This window comes from Hermetia illucens, chromosome 4 (genome assembly GCF_905115235.1).
Source record: "Hermetia illucens chromosome 4, iHerIll2.2.curated.20191125, whole genome shotgun sequence".
Classification (NCBI taxonomy): Eukaryota; Metazoa; Arthropoda; class Insecta; order Diptera; family Stratiomyidae; genus Hermetia; species Hermetia illucens.
Window position 1 is genome coordinate 59522922 of NC_051852.1, and position 22224 is coordinate 59545145.

The following is a 22224-nucleotide window of genomic DNA, read 5'->3' on the forward strand; positions in this document are numbered from 1 at the left end:
AGCTGTAAAGCAGGCTGTCCATCAGAAACGATATATCTCGACAGCCTACATCGATTATAAATCAGCCTTTGACTCCATATCACATTCGTGGTTACTACAAGTGTTACGTTTGTATAAAATCAACCCGAACGTCATTCTTCTTCTGAGAACAGTAATGAAGAATTGGAGCACGAAGCTGTCGGTATCCTCACAAACATCAGGAGAGATACCAATCAGGCATGGCATTTTCCAAGGCGACTGTCTAAGTCCACTGTGGTTTTGTTTGGCTTTGAATCCACTATCCCATCTTTTGCATGAAAGCAAATACGGGTTCCAAGTCAAGCATGGCATATTGTCAAAATGTACATTAAGTCATTTGATGTACATTGACGACATCAAATTGTATGCCAAAGATGAAAACCAACTTCGCTCCTTGCTGGACATCACCATCCAGTTCAGCAGGGATATCGGCATGCAGTTGGGTTTGGAAAAATGCCGCATAAAAACAATTGTTCGGGGAAAACACACTGATAACGAAGGATACAGCCAAAATAACATCCGAATTGAGGGTATGGATTCGGACGACGTCTACAAATACCTCGGCATATTGCAAGCAACAACACCTGCTGTGGCAATAGTCCAATCCAAGTTGCTGGGGGAATTTGAACGGCGTGTGGATCTTGTCCTTAAAACTGAGCTGTACGGGAAAAATAAAATCATGGCAATCAACACCTTCGCCATTCCCGTCCTTCTATACACTTTCGGTGTGATACAGTGGAGTAATACTGATTTGGAATCTGTCAATAGACGGGTAAGGGTAGTTCTTGCAAACAACAACATGCACAATAGAGCTGCCGAAAAATTGAGGATCACTATCCCACGTCATCAGGGAGGAAGGGGGGTACTTGATTTAAAAACGTTGCACTACAATCAAGTGCATTCTCTTCGTGAGTTTTTCTATGAGAAACAATCCTCTGGCCAAATACATCAGGCTACCGTCATGGCAGATAATAAATTATCTCCTTTGAACTTGAGAAGCAGAGAATGGGATCCCATGTCGAATGTTACTTCAGTCCAACAGAAGGTCGACATGTGGAAAGAGAAACCCATTCACGAAGGTCATATCAAAAATTTGTTGTTGTCAGGCATTGACATCGAAGCCTCCAACAAATGGTTGACTAATGGTGTACTTTTCTATGAGACCGAAGCATTCCTAACTTCAATTCAGGATGCTTCACTCCCAACAAAAAATTATAAACGGTACATTCTTCACGACTCCTCAATCACCAACTCCAGTTGTAGGTTATGCAACTGTGAAGAGGAGACCATCCAGCGTATAACATCTGCGTGCAGGATGTTGAGCAGTACCGAGTACACCAATCGTCATAACTCCGTCTGCAAGATTATCCATCAAAACCTTGCGTTGAAGTATAACTTAGTGGCAACCTACCATCCTTACTATTAGTATACTCCGCAGAGAATCTTGGAAAATGATCGGGTCAAACTACTGTGGGATCACACTATTGCTACCGACCACAGTGTTAATCATAACAGACCCGATCTAGTTCTGCTTCTGAAGGAAGAACGAGCGTGCTTTATAATCGATGTAGCCGTACCGTTGGACCGGAACACTGTTGAAAACCAGTACGAAAAAATCCGGAACTACGACCCCTTGGCAAACGATATGAAGCAGACTTGGAGACTACAAAAGATCGAAGTAGTCGCAAGTAGTGATTTCAGCGACGGGATTAGTCCCGCAGAACTTACATAAAGCGCTGGAAAACGCTCGATCTTAGGGCTGGACTATACATGGAGATGCAAAAAGCGGTTATCCTTGCAACCTGTGCTATAGTCCGAAGAGTCCTGTCCGGTAACAATCTGACCTGATGGGTTTCAGTCTTGATCCGCACTGTCTTCGATATAAGATCCATGTCTCTGTAGTGTAGAACCTCCGCGTCATTGGCTGAAGTGTTTGCGACAATCGGAATGTAGTAATACATTTTCGCATGGTCGCACACACTTTGCGTTAAAACGCATCATCGCTGTGATGCGGGCCTTTAGATGTTGCCTTTAGCCCATCCTTAGGTTGGTCGCTCCTCAGTCCGGTTGGGCGGGAAGAGGGTCCGTGGGCTTTTTGAACTACATATATATACGTATAAGGATGGGATATTTTATATTTTATCTATAATCTCCTTCTTGGTAATTCTCAGTTTTAACTTCCATAAGTCCTTCGATGGCTACCTCACAAGTTTGGTCAATAAAAGAATAGGTACAAAAACATAATTTGTAAAAAGCCAGGTGTTCATTGTATTCTCCATTTTAATCACTGTTGCACTTATAATAATTGAGACTATACAAAAAGGAATACCGACGTCATGTAGAAGAAAGTTGAATGTCGTCGATAGCCCAAACAGATAATATGTAAATTAATTTTCTGATTTTACTTTGATTGATTATAATTCAACCTGCGATGGGTTTCGAAATATCATAGAAAGGTTATGATGTTTGGTTGAATCCAGGTCAGTTTAACAGTTCACTGTGTGTGGAAGGTAGCTGGTCGCAATACTGAACGTTGTGGTATAGTGACTTAATACTATAAGTTGAGTGTTTCTAGGAGTGCCCCGTAGCCACCATTATGAACCATCAGGCGACAACTCGTAAGGAAACCACACCCACTTGCAGTGAGAAACGTAAATATTGTAGGCTACCCTTCCTCTTCCTTTGAACTTTATTTAGAATTTTTGAAGGGTACTTTAATGAGTAAAAAATTAAATCGAATTTTGCCGAATGGCAGTCCAAAGGCCAAAATGTAGGGAAGACCGAGATGGTAGGGAAAATTCAACATAAAGTAAACTTAAAATAAAATTTGGAGGTACATATGTAGATAATGCATTTATATCGATGGAAAATTAATAACTAGTTGACCCCAAACCCGGAGTTGATTAACTTTGTACTAAAGGTTAAGTTGTCCTTGATGAGAGTTAGCGTTCAAACAAACTTTTCGCGGTAGGTCTCTTCATACTCCTACTTATAAAAACAAGTTGATAAATAGGAAGCTAAACAATTGAGATGTGAAAGCTTTTATGTACTTCTTATATGTGGAACTTCTTCATAACTTCAAATTCAATTTGGCTCAATTTTATGTTCTTCTTTTGTCTCGTTAGAAGTAAGATCGGCTCATCTTTAACGATTACGCCATTTTCCCCGGTCAAAGGCCTGACTTGGATAGAGTCGAGAAGCTCTCAATTCACTAACCAGCGTATTAAGCCGTCATTGCTTCCATTCGGTTTTTGGTCATTTTCCATTGACTGATGCTCAAGTCAACCCTAGCAAGTGAGTTCTCATCATTTCTCTATCCATATATAGCTATAAATCCAACATAATCCGTCATATTTTTCCAAACTACGAGACATACGTACATATTATAGCCATAGATACTATGCTCACCCTAAACAAGCTGCCTACTTCCGAATACTGTACACATATATGCACGTATATAAATTGATCGTACCCATATTTCCGATTTACTTCTTATATCAATTTGAATTAGGCACTACCCGCAAAGTTCATTAGCACACATATATTATATACCTACATACACACATGTCAGGTTGACAAATAACTAAAAAAACTGAAACAAAATAATTCTCTGCGACCCAATTCATAAGAACTCATTTCGTTGTGGTATTGACGAATTGATATGTGATGATGACGTCATGCTGGCTGTCGAGTGCACGAAATTCACAAAAAATTGTAAAGTTTTACCCCCTATAACTTTGTCAGTAATTGTTGGATTTTCTTCAAACCAAACTGTGCATTATGCGCACATGCCAAATTTGTACTTCTGGGATAAACATAATATACTATTATTTACTTTATTTGTGCAGATATTGGAACCGGATATATTTTGAGGCCTAGATTTCATAGAGATGCACCACCGTGATTTTTTTCAGATTTTTCGACTGGATAGGTTCTGAGAACGAGACCTGTTCCACTTTTTGGGGGTCATATTTCGAACCGTCACTCCCTTATGTTTCATCCAATATCAAATATGGTACCAGTTTCAGAAAGTACTAGCTGAGAGCTTTCATTTGATACCCCAAATGGCTACATTCTGTGAAAAAAAAACTTGCACCCTCCATTCACATGTATGGGGAGTCCCCTTAAACTTAACACAATATAGCGCCACTTACTGCATATAAAGGCAATACCAGATTACATACTCTCACCAATTTTCGTGACAATCGGTCCAGCTGTTTCCGAATAAATCAGGTGTGACAGACAGACATACGGACAGACAGACACCGTCTCGATTCTATTATAATAAGGTTTTGTTTCACACAAAACCTTAAAAAAAGGTTGCACTTTCCCTTCGCATGTATAGGGAGCCCACAGACCATACATTCTCACCAACTATTAAGGTTTTGTTTCACACAAAACCTTAAAACGCCTAGAAAAAGTAAATTCTTCATGAATTGCTAAACGAATTCGTGCTAATTAATCCCATTCAAATGTAACAGCCAATTACGACTGTAATCTGTCATCAGACCGAACCTTGCCAACATGGAGCGTTCTTTGCCGACCTTAAATCTTCATTGTACCTTGAAGGTACGTGCCGGCCGCAGCTTCTCTCGTCCACGTACCGGACGCAACGAAATTGTGTTTCGGCCTTAATATCTTCGTCTGTAATATGTACATATACATATCTTGTAATTTGAAAGAATATTTTGGGTTTTTAGCAATACATGAATAGAAAAATGTCCATAGAAAGTTTCTCACATAAGATGAACACAAACGTGAAGTAACAGCTGTCGGTTTTCAGACTTGTTTCAAGATGAAGCTGGCAAGACCGGTTCCCGTCGATCAGGAGCGTTATCCTGATATGGTAACTGATTTTGTTATGCCAATTGTTTGTGATAATGGTATGCAGCACCCGGTTTCACTAAGATGGCGCTCCACTACATAGAACTTGAGACACTATCATTTTTGTTGGATGATTGTTCCCTGGACGTTTGTTGATTTTGTAGACACTCGCTACCTTGCACTTGTTAATACCTGGTTTATCAAACTATTGTTTCAACTTTTAACATTTTATAATGGGAACAGTGAAACCCAAATCGATTCTATCCTGATAAGAAATGTGTCAAAAGTCCACACCAAGGTACACAGGATATGGAACACTTTTGTTGCGTTAACGACAAGTACAGTATTTTACTCACGAATAGGTGAGCTGCGACAGATAGATGGTGGGAATATCTGGAGTAGATTTCATCGGAGCAATTTGTTCACCCTCCACTTCCAAAAGTACTATAGACATGGGTTAATTCCACCTGCGCACGCCACTGAAATCGAGGAAGCAATTCAACAAATAAAGTTTGGGAAAGCAACAGCACCTAAAAACATCGCATTTAAGCTCTGGAAAGCCAAAAGCTGTGACCTAGCACTATGTTCTTCAATCGAATTCGCTGGGTTAACACGATCCGAAAAGTAAAATACGAAGTGTGGCGGGCATATCAAAACGGCTTGGTGTCTCTGTCGGTGTTCATCAGAAAAGCGACATTCATTGTTCTCGTTATGGATACTGTTACACGGGATATCCAACGTCAAGCACTCCATACACTGCTTTATACAGATGATGTTCGCCTAGCGTTTTCTAGCAAAGCTGATCGCGAACAACTTGTTCAAAAATTGTATAATCGTCCCATGCGATTGAATCTAAATAAAGCAGAGTTTACGACGACCGATTTCAATGAGACAGCCAATGTCACTTTCAGTAACAGTGATCTGGTTAGAACTGAGCGAAATAAATATCTCGGATTGACTCTGTTAGACAAAGAGGAACCGCGTTATGATAATGTATCACGCATCAGCACAATTTGCATGAAATGGCGTTTCACAACTAGTGTTCTTTGATATGGACGTATCAATAATCGTCTCAAAACCAAAATTTACCGCAGTGTCATTCGCTCTGTCACCTTCCTTGGTTCTGAGTGCTGACAGACTATAAAAGACAATGGATGGTGCTTTTCGGTAATGGATACGAAGATTTTACGTTAGACTAGTGGCGCGGCACACCATGAGCAAATGCAAAACAAGTCGGGAAACCGGAAGCTAGACGCTTCAGGTACGAAAGGTTTTGTGTATTTCTTAGTACGTAGCACGTAATATATCCATATATTATGTGAGAGTATCCACACTTCACTTTCAAAGAAGCAACAAATTTGAGGTATTATAACTTTGTTAGTAATAGTGCGATTTCCACCAAACTTGGTAAGATCATGCTCTATATCATAGCCTATATCACTGCAAAATTTCATGGTACTAGGATAATCTTGAGGGGGGGTTTCTAACCAATTACGAAAAATTGTAGTAATATACTATTATTAACTTTATTTAAACAGATATCGGCATGGAAGGTATTTCGGAGCCCAGGCACCATATAGTGGCAGCCTCCTGATTTTTTTCAGATTTTTCGGTTTTGTAGTTTCTGAGAATGGCCCCCTTAAAGAAGTGATCATTTTCAACCCCCGGCGCTCCCCACCCTTCCAACGAATGTCAAAACTAAGATCGGCTTTGAAAAGTACTAATCGAGACCTTTAATTTGACACCCCACATGACTATATTTGATGAAAAAAAAAATTTTACACCCCCCTTTTGCATATATTGGGACCCCCCCTTAAATTCGACGTAAAAGGATGTAATTCACTGTATGCGTGAGAGTTTACAGTTCCCACCTTTCTACCAAATTTGGTGTCAATCCCTATAACCGTCTCCGAGAAAAATGGGTGTGACCGACAGACAGACAGACAGACAGACAGAGTGAAGGGAAGAAACAGGGAGAAACTGCAGCACTGCAGTCAACGCCTAGAGTGCTGCTTCCATCTAGGGGCAGCCCCTTCACTATTAAGGAAACTCCGGAGCTCCGTAAAAGACCGAGAGAGTCTAATGGGGAACCGGAATCTCCTCGACGTAGCCAAAAACGCAAAATGGAGAAAACGCCTCCACGGCAAATTCGCGAAAGACTACCAGACCCTACGGCGAAAGACGGTAACTCCAATCAAGGTTCCACTTGGACTAAGGTGGAAAAGAAGAAAAAGCTGCAGAAGAGAAGCAAGCCCGATCCGCTAATAATAACAAAAACAAGTGAGCTTACGTACGCTGATATTCTGCGCAAGATCAAAACAGACACCTCGTTAATGGAGCTAGGTGAAAGTGTGAACCGCATAAGGCGAACACAGAAGGGCAACCTATTGCTGGAATTCAAACCAGGCGAAAACAAGTCAGACGACTTGCAGAAAAAATCGAGTCGTCACTGGGTGAAGCAGCAGAAGTGAAGCTCAGTCAAAATCGTGTGGTTATTGAGTGTAAAGACTTGGACGAGATCACAACGAAGGAAGAATTTTCTCAAGCGCTACGATCCCAGTTGGGAATACAGTCGGTCCAGGAGCGAGATATTCTATGGCTGAGGAAGGCATATGGCGGCACACAAACTGCGTCCATAGGCCTAACACTTGAAGCGGCCAAAAGAGCTATCACAGCCAGTAAAGTTCGGATTGGCTGGGTTATCCGCCGACTACGAGAGCAGATAACTCTGAAAAGATGCTTCAGGTGTTTGAAATTTGCGCACGTGACGAAGAAATGTACTAGCGTTCATGATAGTTCCGACCGGTGTCGTAAATGTAGAAATAAAGGCCACATTGCAAAAGCCTGCGAAGAAAAATCCAATTGTCTGTTCTGCAGGCAAATAAACGACATTGACAGCGCCCATGTCATAGGCAGCAGCACATGTCCGGTGTATTGGAAGGCGATCAACATTATGCGCAAATGAGGTTCCTACAGCTAAACCTGAACCATTGCCAAGCGGCTCAGGACCTACTCCCCCAGACGATATTGGAAAACAAAATCGACGTTGCTATTATCTGCGAGCAGTACAAAAACCTAGACAGTGGAGTATGAGTCGCGGATAAGAGCGGAAAGGCAGCGATATGGACATGCGGAAATCGGGCCATAGAAGGAACCACCAAGATCCTCGAGAATGGCTTCACTAAAGCAAAAATATGCGAAATATCTATTTACAGTTGTTATGCGGCTCCAAGCCTTACGACAGAGGAGTTCCATTCTTTGGTGGAGAGGCTAGCAACAGACGCACACAACCATAGTCCTAAGATAGTGGCTGGAGATTTCAACGCATGGGCTGAAGAATGGGGCAGCCGAGAAACGAACACAAGAGGACGAATAATACTCGAAGCTCTTTCTCGTCTAAATCAGTAGCTAACACTGGATGCGTGAACACTTTCCGTAAGAGAGAAATGGGGTCCATGATAGATGTCACTTTTGTTAGCGATGTTTTAGCTAAGGATCTGCAGTGGTATGTCAGTGACGAATATACACATCGCGACCACCAGGCCATCATTTTTGAAATCAGACATGGTAAACGAATGAAACGGTCTCGGACGAGAGCTGAAAGGTGGGCAGCTAATAAGTTTGACGAGGAGATTTTCGGAGAGGTTCTGCAGCAAAATACAGCGCTTGAAAGAAGCGCAGAAAATAAAGTTTTGCAGATTGGCGAGAAGTTGCGACGAGCATGTGACGCATCCATGCCAAGGTATGTTGTATCACAGAAGCGAGTTCCGAACTTTTGATGAAATTCTGAAATCGGAGAATGCCGCAAGGCCTGCCTCAAGGCCAGAAGGCGCAGTCAGCGAAATAGAAACCGATCTGGATACGAGCAATTACATAAAGAATATAAAAACGCTCGGAAGAAACTACATGTGGCCATCATGAAAAGTAAAAGCGAACACTTTAAGCGACTGAGTAATGAAGCTGACACGAACCCCTGGGGTGGCGCCTATAAAACCGCAAAATCGAAAGTTAAAGGCAAACGCTCCCCACCGATCTCCTCCCCTACTCTGCTTGATGAAATAGTAACGGATCTTTTCCCACAGAATGTGGGTACCGCTAACCTTCCCACAGTCGAGATAGACACCGCCGAAGTTCCCATGATAAGCGAAAAGGAAGTCCTCGAAGCTGCGGATAAAATTGCTGGAAATAAAGCACCTGCCTTGGATAGCATCCCCAATAAAGCTCTGAAGGCAGCAGTCAAAATAGCTGCAAATATGTTTGCCGAGGCGTTCACCACATGCCTTAAAGAAGGAGTATTTCCTACACAATGGAAGAAAAAGAAATTAATTCTAGTCCCCAAGCCAAACAAACCTTTGGGTGAAGCTTCGTCCTACAGGCCGATATGCCTTCTAAATAATACTGGCAAACTATTCGAACGAGTAATCTATAACCGATTAATTCGAATTGCCGAAAAGGATGGCGGCCTCTCAGAGTTCGGTTTTCGAAAGGGGAGGTCTACAACGGATGCACTTGTCCTAGTAGCTAACACAGCTAAGACCGCACTTGATGAGGGCAAATGTTGTGCAGTGATTACACTTGATGTGAAGAATGCCTTCAATTCCGCTAGATGGAGCGAGATACTTGAGTCCCTAATTAACTTAGGCGTGGCAAAGTACCTGGTGCGTATTGCTGCCGACTTCCTAATCGATAGGACTCTGTGCTGCGAATCAGATGAAGGAATGAAATCCTACCAAACGACATGCGGAGTTCCACAAGGGTCTGTCCTAGGGCCACTCTTGTGGATTATTATGTATAACGGGGTACTGACCCTAGACCTTCCTACTGGTGTGGCCTCCATTGGTTTCGCGGACGATATTGGTGTGACGGTTGTTGCACGCCTTCTCGAGGAAGCCGAGCTCTATGCAAATGAAGCAGTCTATGAGATTAAATCCTGGTTAGAGAATGCTGGTCTATAGCTCGCAGAGCATAAGACGGAAGTAGTACTTATTACCAAGCGGAGAAAGTGCACTTCCATGAATATCAAAGTTGGAACGCAAACAATTTATTCCAAGCCTGCACTTAAGTACTTAGGTGTAATGATTGACCAGAGGTTGAATTTCAGATTGCATGTGGAGGGTGCAGCCACCAAGGCATATAACATCGAAGCGCTGGTTGCGAGAATGCTACCAAATATAGGTGGCCTAAGGCTGAGCCGTCGACTCCTTATTTCAAGGGCGGTCAGTTCGATCCTACTGTATGCAGCCCCAGTATGGGCAGATGCACTGGAAAATATAATAAATAAGAAAAAGATTGGAACTGCGTATCGCATAAGTGTACTCCGAACATACTGCTTACAGAACAATTTCTAATGAAGCAGCTTGCGTGATAGCAGGAATGATCCCGATTGAGATTCTGGCGAAAGAAATACAACGACTTTACGATCGAACGTACCTCACCGGAGAATCTCCTGCCCGTCGGCGACAGTTCGCACGAGCTGAAACTGTCGCCGAATGGCAAGAGAAGTGGGACGAGTCAGAAAAAGGCCGTTGGACTCACAAAATCATATGGGATATCCGGAAATGGATCGAGCGACCTCACGGCGAAGTAGGTTTCGATCTAACTCAATTCTTGAGCGGACACGAAGGCTATCGAGCATATCTGTATCGATTTGGGCGTGATGATTCGCCATATTGTCCACAGTGTGCAAACATTCCAGAGGACGCAGAACACGTCTTTTTTCACTGCCCCAGATTCGAAACCCAAAGGGCTACATTAGAACCTAAAACCGGGGAGCACTTTACACCCGAAAATATCATGGAGCTTATGGTGAAAGCCAAGGGGATATGGACCGAAGTTGAAAAAGTGATTACAGCCATCGGAAAGAAGCTTAGGCAGGAGGAAGTTATCCGAAAGAATGAACGCGAGAGGAACACGAATGTTGACATGAGCGCAGAATAAATTCTAATCCAGCCCCGCGACGTAATACCAAATTGGAGTGCTGTTTTGTGTTGACACAAAACCTTAAAAAAAGATCCGCATGATTGCACCGACCGTTCCGAAACGGCGAGAAGCGTTGGCATAGTCATGTAATTCGAACTAATAAGAATTCACTTTCCAGTATTGTTCCGAATATCGAAATCAGTGGGAAAAACCAAAAGGCCAGGCAAATTACCATTTGTTTGATACGCTATATTGTGTTATGAGAGTCTCCCGGCTCCATGCAGATCAACCTTTTGATCAACCAAAATGGCACAATCGTCTAAAACGAGCCGACCCCGCTTCTGAACGGGAAAAAGGCTGAAGGAGAAGAAGAAATTTCAATTACTCGGAGATAAACATGCTCAGATTGAATTAGTAAATGCAGCAAATGTATTAAAATGTATCCATTTTAATATATACTTGTTAAATACTACTCAACTTTAGTAACTCAAGCGGACTTTTTACAAGGTATTCCCAATACAGTACTCTCCCCAACGAGTTCATCTTGAGTTATAAATACTAGTGCCTCCCACATTGTAGTTGTTCTTGTTGTAAGAATCTGATTCTTTCTGCACTTTTCCAAAATAACAAACTTAGCCTTTGGAAAATAAATACATTCGAATAATGTAACCTACAAGAAAATACTTTTTTCCAGTCTTAAACTGTGGTCCGGATGTCGTCAAACGAAACATCGAAGAACACTTTGACGATGCACAGCCAACATTTTATGAAAACACTTCCGCGTTTGCGAAAAATTCTTCATTGCATGGATTGAGGTTTGTTGGCGACGATCGGCTATCACTATATGAAAGGTAATTATACAATCATTCCATATTTTGTTGTTACTACCTTAAATCGATTTTCATAATAACGCACTTCTGATACTTATTAGAGGATTTTTCTTCGTATCCTTCCTAATTGCTGTGCTCTTCTCGTGCAACTTCATTTACGAGGTATACATGGAGTGGGTTGCAACACCTGTTATCATTGGAATCAATCCTGACTTGACTTACATCAATGAGATTCCTTTTCCGGCTATTACAATTTGCAACATGAACCAAGCTTTGGCGGGTAAAGTTCAGAACATCAAGAAGTAAGTACTCAATCAAAATATAGCATAGTCGTCTTACTTGTTTTAGTTCTAGCCGACGTCATAAGGGTAGTTTGAAATAAACAATTTGGATATCCATATGTACTTTATGTTTGAAAATGGTGAAGCGAAAATTTCGAATTTATATAATGATCATAGAAACTTTTTTCTTCTTCTTCTATGGATGAAGTCCGATGTCGGACCTCCCGAAGTCCCCATCCCAATAATTTTGAAAACCAAGCAGTGTATAAATACAGGGAGCAACCGCACCAGGCGCGGAAGTTTTACCAACAAGTCAGCAGGATGAAACCTTATACACCTCGATGCTCATCCTGCCGAGACAAAGAGGGAAATCTGATTTCCGACAGAATGGGCATATTAGAGCGATGGGTTGAGTACTTTGATGAACTACTGAACAACCAGAACATCGGCGAGTTGGAGGTCCCGCCAACTGAAGACGACGGACAAATACTGCCACCACCAAGTTTAGGAGAAACAGTCGGTGCAATTCATCGACTAAAAAATCATAAGTCGCCAGGAGCCGATGGAATTACAGCCGAATTGGTTAAATATGGAGGCGACCAGGTACACCAAGTGGTTCATCAACTTGTGCTCAAGGTATGGGACAGCGAATCAATGCCTGACGATTGGCAACGAGGCATTATCTGTCTCATACATAAAAAGGGAGATATCACACAGTGCAGCAATTATAGAGGTATCACGTTGCTGAGTACCTATATATAAGATATTCTCCACTATCTTGCTAGGTCGGATAGCCCCATAGGCTCAGAACATCATTGGCCCATACCAAAGAGGCTTCACTCCAGGCAAATCAGCAACAGATCAGATTTTCTCTCTGCGGCAAGCGATGGAAAAACTGTTGGAATATGGACAACAGTTCCACCATCTGTTCACCGACTTTAAAACCGCCTATGATAGCATAGCCAGGGTAAAACTATACACGGCCATGAGAGAATTCGGTATCCCGACGAAATTGATAAGACTGACTAGGCTGACCCTGACCAATGTACGAGGCCAGATAAAAGCAACAGGATCACCCTCAAGACCATTCGACATCAACAACGGTCTACGACAAGGGGATGCCCTATCATGCGTCCTCTTTAACCTGGCCCTCGAGAAAGTGATCCGTGATGCCGAGGTAAATGCAAGAGGTACGATCCTCTTCAAGTCCACCCAACTACTGGCCTATGCTGACGATATCGACATCATGAGAAGAACCACCCGAGACGTACAAACTGCCTTCATCCAGATCGAGCAGGCGGCCATTGGGGCGAGATCTTGGGCTGTACATCAATGAAGGCAAGACAAAATATATGGTGGCAGCGTCAGCACCGAAGACGAATCAACCATCAACATCAAACCGCACTGGTCAAACACAAACACGAAGAAAAATAAGGATAGAAGAATACAACTTTGAGACCGTTGACAATTTCTCCTATCTAGGGTCGAAAATCACAACCGATATCAACTAAGATGATGAAATCCGCGCACGGTTGTTGTCAGCCAACAGAGCCTATTTCAGCTTACAAAGACTGTTCCGCTCGAAACGTCTCACCATAGGGTCAAAGCTCTTACTGTACAAGACTATGATCTTGCCAGTCCTCATGTATTCCTCGGAAACAACAAGAAAAATTGCCAACTCTTGGCCGCGTTCGAGAGAAGAATCCTCCGGAGAATTTTTGGCCCCCTACATGAGGATGGACGATTCCGTAGCCTACACAATGACGAAATCTATGAGCGATACCATGACCGTCCGGTTGTGGATAAAATCCGGCTCAATAGGTTACGGTGGGCGGGTCACTTAATCCGTATGGATGAGGATGATCCCACCCGGAAAGTCTATAAGGGCAATATCTATGGTAGAAAAAGAAGACGAGGCAGAACCTGCCTAAGATGGAGCGATGGCGTGGATCAGGACGCCAGACAGCTTTTGGGGATATCGAATTGGTGGATCTCGGCGCAAAACCGGGATGTCTGGAGTTCCTTATTAAGGCAGGCCTAGACCGGATACCGGTTGTTGCGCCGTTGATGATGATGATGATGATGATGAAGCAGTGTATAAGTTACATTTAGTGAGTCCTCCCATCCGTTTTGGTGTTTTCCTGGTGGTCGTTTCCCTTCCACCATATCTGTGAATAAGCGCTTCTGACGTCTGAAGCATTCGAATTTCAATATGAATGGGGGATTCTGGTTGGTCGTTTGATATATAGGTGCAACTCACTCGCCACCATCGTTCACCCTTACAGAAGAGCCTTATTCTGAGAACTGGAAGTTCGAAGGCATTGAATTTTTGCTCTCTGGTCTCGTTCATTTTCCACATCTCGTCACCGTAATACGATATGAATAAAAGTTTCACACAATTGCCTTTTTGTGTACGTTTCTTCAGATTTTCAGATTTGGTAGCCCTAGTTTTTGTTGTTAATAAGTATTTACTATTTGATGCCAGCCATGCTTTCAATTAACAGTATCCCATACCATTGTTGGGGTTTTCTATATAAGCATTAATTTTTGTTTTCCCTTTTGAGGGTTTTGTGCGAAAAAGCAACAGGTTCTGACGACATTGCATCTAAACTCTAGAAAGGGAAGAGGTGCAACCAAATACTGTGGCTTAGTGAATTCTTCAATCGGGTTATTCAAGTAATCGTTCAAATAACCGTGAATCAAGCCGGGTGTGTCAAGAACTGCGGAACTACTGACGCAACACACGCTGCGCCGTTACTCATGGAGAAACACCATGAGAAGCATCGCCCTCTTTACATTGAGTTTTTGGATCCTGAGAAGACATTCGACCGTATGCGACATGAACTCACCTGGTATGCACTACAACAACACTTAGTGCCAGAAGAACTCGTGCGCTGGGTTCAATTGCTCTACTGCGATCCGAAAAGTAAAGTTCGAAGAATGGCGAGTGTATCAAAACTATCTCGTGCCCTTGTTGATGTTCATCCGGGAAGCGCCCTCTCACCACTCCTTTTTAAGGTGTTGTTTGTAAAATGAAACCTTATTAAAATCGATTCAATATCTGTCAGTCTGTCCGTCTGTCGGTCTGTCTGTCTGTCTGTCATACGCACTTTTCTCAGAAACGGCTATACCGATTTGCGCTAAATTTAGTGAGAAGGTGAGAACTGTAAACGCCCTCATATGTGCAAAAGGGGGCTGTAAATTTTTTCCCCGAATATAGTCATGTTGGGTATCAAATTAATGGTCTCGATTGGTACTTAGTATTGACATTTGTTGAAAAGGCTGGGAGTGCGGGAGGGCGAAATTGATGATTTCTTAATTGGACATATCCTCAGAAACTACCTAGCCGAAAAATTTGAAAAAAAAACGTAAAGTTGCCTTTCTTCCGTCTCGATATCTACTCAAATAAAGGTCATAATAGTATATTACTGTTTTTGGAAAATTGACCCTTAAGTTTATCCTAAAGTTATTAATATAAATTATGGTGTGAAGCATGTTGTATCCAAATTTGGACAAAATCGTACTATTACTGATAAAATTACAGTAGCTAAAGTTTGTCTTTTCCATATAAATTTACTGTAGTACTAAATATTAATATCACACAAAACTGAATTGACTGGTATGCTAAATGCATATACATTATAGCAACTTGTCCAAAATCCGAAACAACGGTGGCTTAAAACCCTTCCGATCGCATCCAGATCAGGCTTTTGATGTAGCAATTTGAACGGGACAAAGGCTAAAGACAAAGAAGTAAAATGATGTATGCCAAACAAAATCTGATTGAAATCGATTCATTGTTTGTCTGGCTGTCTGTCTGTCACACCCAATGCACTCGGAACGGGCTGACTTGTTTTTCTATAGAGATGGTCAGCATCGAAAACCGCACAATTTTCAGAACTTATTGCGAGGGACTTAAATATAGCAGATTCCTAAGGGATTCCGCTTATTTTTAATTTATAAGAGAAAAACACCTTTTTATTTTTTTTTTTTGTTTTGTATATCAAAAATTATTTTTCCAACTGACTACTATCATACCCCATTTTAAAACGGCGCAACAACCGGTATCCGGTCTAGGCCCGCCTGGTGCTAGGAACTCCAGCCATCCGGGTTTTGCACCGAGGTCCACCAATTCGATATCCCCAAAAGCTGCTAGGACATCGCTCCATCTCAGGGAGAGTCTACCTCGTCTTCTTTTTCTACCATAGATGTTGCCCTTATAGACTTCTCGGGCTCCATCATCCTCATCCATACGACTTAAGTGACTCGCCCACCGTAACCCATTGAGCCGGATTTTATCCACAACTTGACGGTTATGGTATCGCTCATAGATTTCGTCGTTATGTAGGCTACGGAATCGTCCAACCTCATGTAGGGGGCCTAAAATTCCTCGGAGGATTCTTCTCTCGAACGCGACCAAGAGTTCGCAATTTTTCTTGCTAAGAACTCAAGTCTCCGAGGAATACATGAGGACTGGCAAGATCATTGTCTTGTACAGTGAGAGCGTTGAACCTATGGTGAGACGTTTCGAGCGAAACAGTTTTTGTGAGCTGAAATAGGATCTGTTGGCTGACAACAACCGTGCGCGGATTTCATCATCGTAACTGTTATCGGTTGTGATTTTCGACCCTAGGTAGAAGAAATTATCAACGGTCTCAAAGTTGTAGTTTCCTATCTTTATTCTTCCCGTTTGACTAGTTCGGTTTGATGTTGTTGGTTGATTTTTGGTACTGACGTTGCCACCATAAGTTTTGTCTTGCCTTCATTGATGTGCAGCCCAAGATCTCGCTCCGCCTGCTCGATCTGGATGAAGACAATTTGTACGTCTCGGGTCGTTCTTCCCACGATGTCGATATCGTCAGCATAGGCCAGTAGTTGGGTGGACTTGAAGAGGATCATACCCGTCGCATTAACCCAGCATCACAGATCACTTTCTCCAGGGCCAGGTTAAAGAGGACGCATGATAGGGTATCCCCTTGTCGTAGACCGTTGCTAATGTTGAATGGTCTTAAAAGTGATCATGCTGCTTTTATCTGGCTTGGCACATTGGTCAGCGTCAACTTAGTCAGTCTTATCAATTTCGTCGGCATACCGAATTCTCTCACGGCAGCCAGGGTAAGAGACTGTGCTGCCATAGGCGGCTTTAAAGTCGATTGCCACAGAGAGAAAATATGATCTGTTACTGATTTGCCTGGAGTGAAGCCTTTTGATATAGGCCAATGATGTTCTGAGCGTATGGGGCTATCCAGCCTAGCAAGGTAGCTGAGAATATCTTATATATAGTACTCAGCAACGTGATACATCTAATAATTGCTACACTGTGTGATATCTTCCTTCTTATGTATGAGACAGTCGTCAGGCATCGATTCGCTGTTCCACACCTTGAGCGCAAGTTGATGAACAGCTTGGTGTAATTGGTTGCCTCCACCAATGCGGCTGTAATTTTATCGGCTCCTGGCGAAGTATAGTTTTTAAGCCGATGAATTGCACGGATTGTTTCTTCTATCCTCGGTGGTGGCAGTATTTTTCCGTCGTCTTCAATTGGCGGGACTTCTAACTCGCCGATGTGCTGGTTGTTCAGAAGTTCGTCGAAATAGTCAATCATCGCTCTACTTCTTCGCTCGCCGACCGATTTCATTTGCGGCTCGTAACAAGTATGTTTGTGGCCGTATTTATGATAATGTTCTTCAGGTGATTGCAAAGATCATTTGTTGATGCTTCATCTCCAAGATCTCTGTTGACTGCGGTTATTGTGGCATTCATTTCCCACTTATAGATGTCGTGGGGGGCTGTGTTGTGGATGGCTTCAGTATTCACTCTCACCTAATTGTCAGAGGGGATTTTAGGTGGTGTCGTAAGTCGAGCTCGGAGCACCATGCCAACGAAATAGAGGTCCGAGTCTATATTGGCCCCCCTGTATATTCTGACATTCATCAAGGCTGAGAGGTGGCGGCGTTCGATCAACACGTGGTTTTGGTTAAAAGTGGTCTCGTCTGGAGAGGCCCACGTTTGTTTGTGGGCCGCTTTCCGCGCAAAGCAGGTAATTCCAACAACCACTTCTTTTGGCACTGCTAATTGAATAATCCGCAGTCCGTTATCATTTGTATTTTGATGTCAGCCAACGTATCGCCTGAATATGGACTCCGTCCCTACTTGGCTGTTAAAATCCCCAAATATCATTTTGATGTCATATCTGGGACAGGTTTCGTGGGTTCGATTTACTGTCTCGTAGAGACCCTGAAAATGATATTTTTGTTTTAGGCATTAAAATTGACGCCTTATGAACTATAATTCAGTCCATATTGCAATAAATAACGAGATTCATTCTTTTTGTTATTTAATATGCCTTAATATGATATCGATATGAAATGCATGGTTTTCGAGTTATTTGCAAAAAATCGTTAAATAACATGCATTTTTTCGATGATAAAACGACGTGTTTGAACGTGAATAACTAGAAAATCACTACCTGTATGAACAATTTTCACTAAACATTGTTGATTTCTGTAATTATTTAAAAAAAAAATGTTCACCCCGAAGGGAGGTGCCACACCGCACGTCAGCCATCTAACATTTCATGTCAATCGATCTTGATTGAAAAAATTCGGAAGTCACACCCGATTTTCAACTTTAATGATTACTTCGGAAAAAATTCCCATCTTGGCTTCCGCAACAATGCGATGGTGTTTCGCAGATTTTTGGGAAAGTCGTGAGAAACTCAATTTCCTTCAGATTTAATTTTAATTGATAATTCATTTGAATAGTGAATAATGTATGCTTTTTACTTTAAATTACTTGTATAAGTCAATGAACTTACTTTCATGTTTAAAGTATTGTCCTGCATTGGTACTTATGTGACTGGGAGGCTGTCATTCCATATTCTTTTCTCTTCTTAATTAAAATTAAAGAAATTCTGTGATAACATGGTTTTCTCTCACTTAAAAAAGCGTATTATTTCCTCAGTGGCTCCACTGAATTTGCAATGTTGCGACTATTGTGCGGACGAAAGCCACCTATTAACAGCAAGAATGTCACCAAGGACTGGCTTTTATTCCAAAAATTTATAGTAGACGTGGCCCAGCCTTGTAGCAAAATGCTGGTTTCGTGTCGTTATGGATCAGATGAGATGAATTGTTCACATTTGTTTCGAACGGTTGTAACGGATGAGGGCCTTTGCTGTGCTTTCAACCTAATAGACACCAAATTTATGTACAAAAATGCCAAGTGAGTTTACATTTTTATTCATCCATACAGTACCTTTCTATTTGTTGATTTCAGCATGATTGACCATTTTGCGGCCTTCAATCCACCGAATATAACTGCTGTAGATTGGTCTCCTGAGGAAGGTTATGAGCCTAACTTACCTCCAAATTTCTACCCTCGATCCGCAGCTGGTTATTTTTTATATTCACTTCCTATTTAATATTACCATTTTATTAACATTGCTAATATTTTTCAGGCGTGGGGAAAAGTATGGGATTAAGTCTTGTCCTAGACGCACAAGTTGATGAGTATTACTGTTCCTCAACCAATGGGGTGGGATTCAAGGTACACACGTCCACAAATTTATTACAGGTTTCATATTGGTATATTGGCTGAATCCTCCTTTCCGCAATTTGTGCTCTTCACACTAATGAAATTTGACTAATCCGCAGGCTCTTCTGCACAATCCAGCTGAAATTCCTGATATTGCAAATTATGGCATTTCATTGCAAGTTGGTCACGAAGTTGGGGTTACTATCACGCCTGATATAGCAGATGCATCATACTTACTTCGGAACATGGAGCGAAAGTACCGCCAGTGTATGTTCTCAAATGAAGCCCAATTGAATTACTACGCCACGTATACCAGGCGTAATTGTGAAATGGAATGTGAGGCGAAACTTCACAGGGAGCGTTGTGATTGCGTCCAATACTACATGCCCCACATTGAACCCAATGCAAACGTTTGTGGTCTATCCGATATGAAATGTTCAGACTCGGTACGGTACAAGACTCACAAAACAAGCGAGGAATTATATCAGTGCAGCGAAGAGTGCATTCCAGCTTGTTTTGAGCTGGGGTTCTCAACCAACATATATTCTTCGCGCCTCAGTCATAAACAGTTTCTTATCAGTGATAAGCCGATCCAATCTATGTCCGAGCAGTACGCCGAGGACAATATAGTGGCTGTTCATTTCTACTATACCGAGAGAGCTTTCAGGAGTCATACCAAGCAACAGTTCGTTGGATTCACTGAATTCCTTTGTAAGATTTAAAGTATAATACAAATTATAATACAAACTACTTCATTTTAGCTGACACTGGAGGCTTGATGGGTCTATTTCTTGGATTCAGCGTTTTATCCATAGTGGAAATTATCTATTACATACTGATTCGTCCTTACTTCGCCACCCAAAGGTACAACGCAAGTGTCAAATACAAACGATTAGTAAGCAATAGGCAGACTGTGAGTAAAGTAGTACATTCATCAGTTTAACCCGCGATCGGTTGCACGTCATTACAAGTATGGTACTACATTGTCCTTCTTTTAGGGTCTACCACCAACTTACCAAGCGAACCTACAGTATGTTGCCCGGAGGTACAAACGAACCATTGGATTTGGCAAGACCCTCTCAAAATAAATACGTTTGCTTATTGAGACTAAGATAAAAAGTTTTTAAAGTTTGTTGCGCATAAAAACTTTGTGTCGCCAGATTTTAATCAAAAAATTCCTACATTTACCTAAGTTTATTCACTATCAATGTGTGATTAGATTTGATATACATACATACACTGATTATCACATTCATTAAAATGTTTTCTTTCTCACGTTGCATATTTGTTTACTGCCACTCTCCTCAATGTGCCACCTTTGGAGTTCTTTTGTGAAAATTATGTACGAAAGTGTCTCTCTCATTTGAATTCAAAGGTCTCCACTATAAGAAAAAAAGAAACTCCGCCCTGCTCTTAATATAGTATGCTGGTCCCAAGCCCGGGTAAAGGAGGAGGATTTGAGGCAAAGTACTCTCTACTGTACTCTGTAAAACAAAAATAAAATGCTGAGATCAGGGAAAGAAATAAATAGAGTATAGTTGGAGTTATTCCATTACCAATCTCGCTTGGTGACAGGTCCTGGGGCAGGCCGACCAAGAAATCGAGTAACAACAATCGGAAAAATGCTAGGGCGTCCACTTCAGTCGACGCGGCAGGACGGGCCCCAGTCCTGTCGAGAAATGGGCAAGGGTTCTTGACGCATGGACGGTATCAGGACGTAAGTGAGTTAGTTCGAGCAATCGGAGCAATAAGTACGTATCTGGACGCTAAATGTTGGCACCCGAATTGAAAAGAGAGAGGAGCTCGAAAGAGCCCTTCGAAAAAGGCGCATCGATATCTGTGCTCTGCAAAAACTCGATGCTCTGGCGCCAAAAACTGCGTCAGTGAAAGCGAACGCGGTACAAATGGCTACAAACTTCTCTATTTTTGTAGCCCACATATTCAATACGGTGACCTTGTACTTATGAATCATCAAACAATTGTCCCATATTCCTATATATGATGGTACGAATAGTAAAACGCAAATCGACTATATTCTCATTAGACGCCGACATTTTACCACCGTCACTGATTGCAAAACTGTTCCCTATGAGACCATCGCACCTCAATATCGGCCGATGACTGCCGTTCTCCGAACTTAATCATCGAAAAAACAGCCTGAGGAATGTAGTGGCCCGCAGCGTATTAAATGGTGGAAATTTCGTGAGAGGAAAAAAGAAGTAATCGCATTTACCCGATTACCAGCCATTACGAACTTGGAAGACTCGTGAAACCATATTAAGAACACGGGGTCACCAATCCAGGTAAGCCGTACATCAACAGATATATTTGGCTTTGAAATGACAAAGTTAAAATGAAGGTCCGTAAAAAGAAACGCCTCTACCTCAAGCGCCACGACAAAACGCTCGCCAATGGTCAAGTTCATAAGAATGCCAACCGGGAAGCAAAGAAAGCGATCGTTGTAACCCGTTACAAAAACCTTTACGATAAACTGGACACTCGGCATGGCGTGAGAAATCAGTATCGATTTATCAACAGCAGAAACGAAGGCACCCAGGTTATCGAACATTTCTGTTGTGTTAAGAACGATACTTTGCTTACAAATAATAATAATAATAATAAATAAGCCCGGTTGTGAAAGGAGGAGGGATAGATAGCTTCAGTCTGAATGGCTGTACGCCACCGCAGCGTCTCAGGGGGTAGGTGAAGAAAGTGCAGGAACGTTGCAGTCTTGCAGATTACTCACTAAGGAAGCTATCTACACACCTGGCAGCTAGGGATAAAATGCACCACCAAAAAATGAGAAGAAGGAGAAA

General features: G+C 42.1%; 1 protein-coding gene across 1 annotated transcript; it reads left to right on the forward strand.

Moving 5' to 3' along the window:
- Positions 1-4813: 4813 nt before the first annotated feature.
- On the forward strand, positions 4814-20663 carry LOC119653944 (pickpocket protein 28-like). The gene is made up of 9 exons (XM_038059105.1): positions 4814-4901; positions 11456-11612; positions 11693-11893; positions 18836-19096; positions 19151-19266; positions 19332-19420; positions 19528-20119; positions 20170-20321; positions 20407-20663. The coding sequence occupies exons 1-9, from the start codon at positions 4814-4816 to the stop codon at positions 20494-20496; spliced, it is 1746 nt and encodes a 581-aa protein (XP_037915033.1). The 3' UTR covers positions 20497-20663.
- The last annotated feature ends 1561 nt before the right edge of the window (positions 20664-22224 follow it).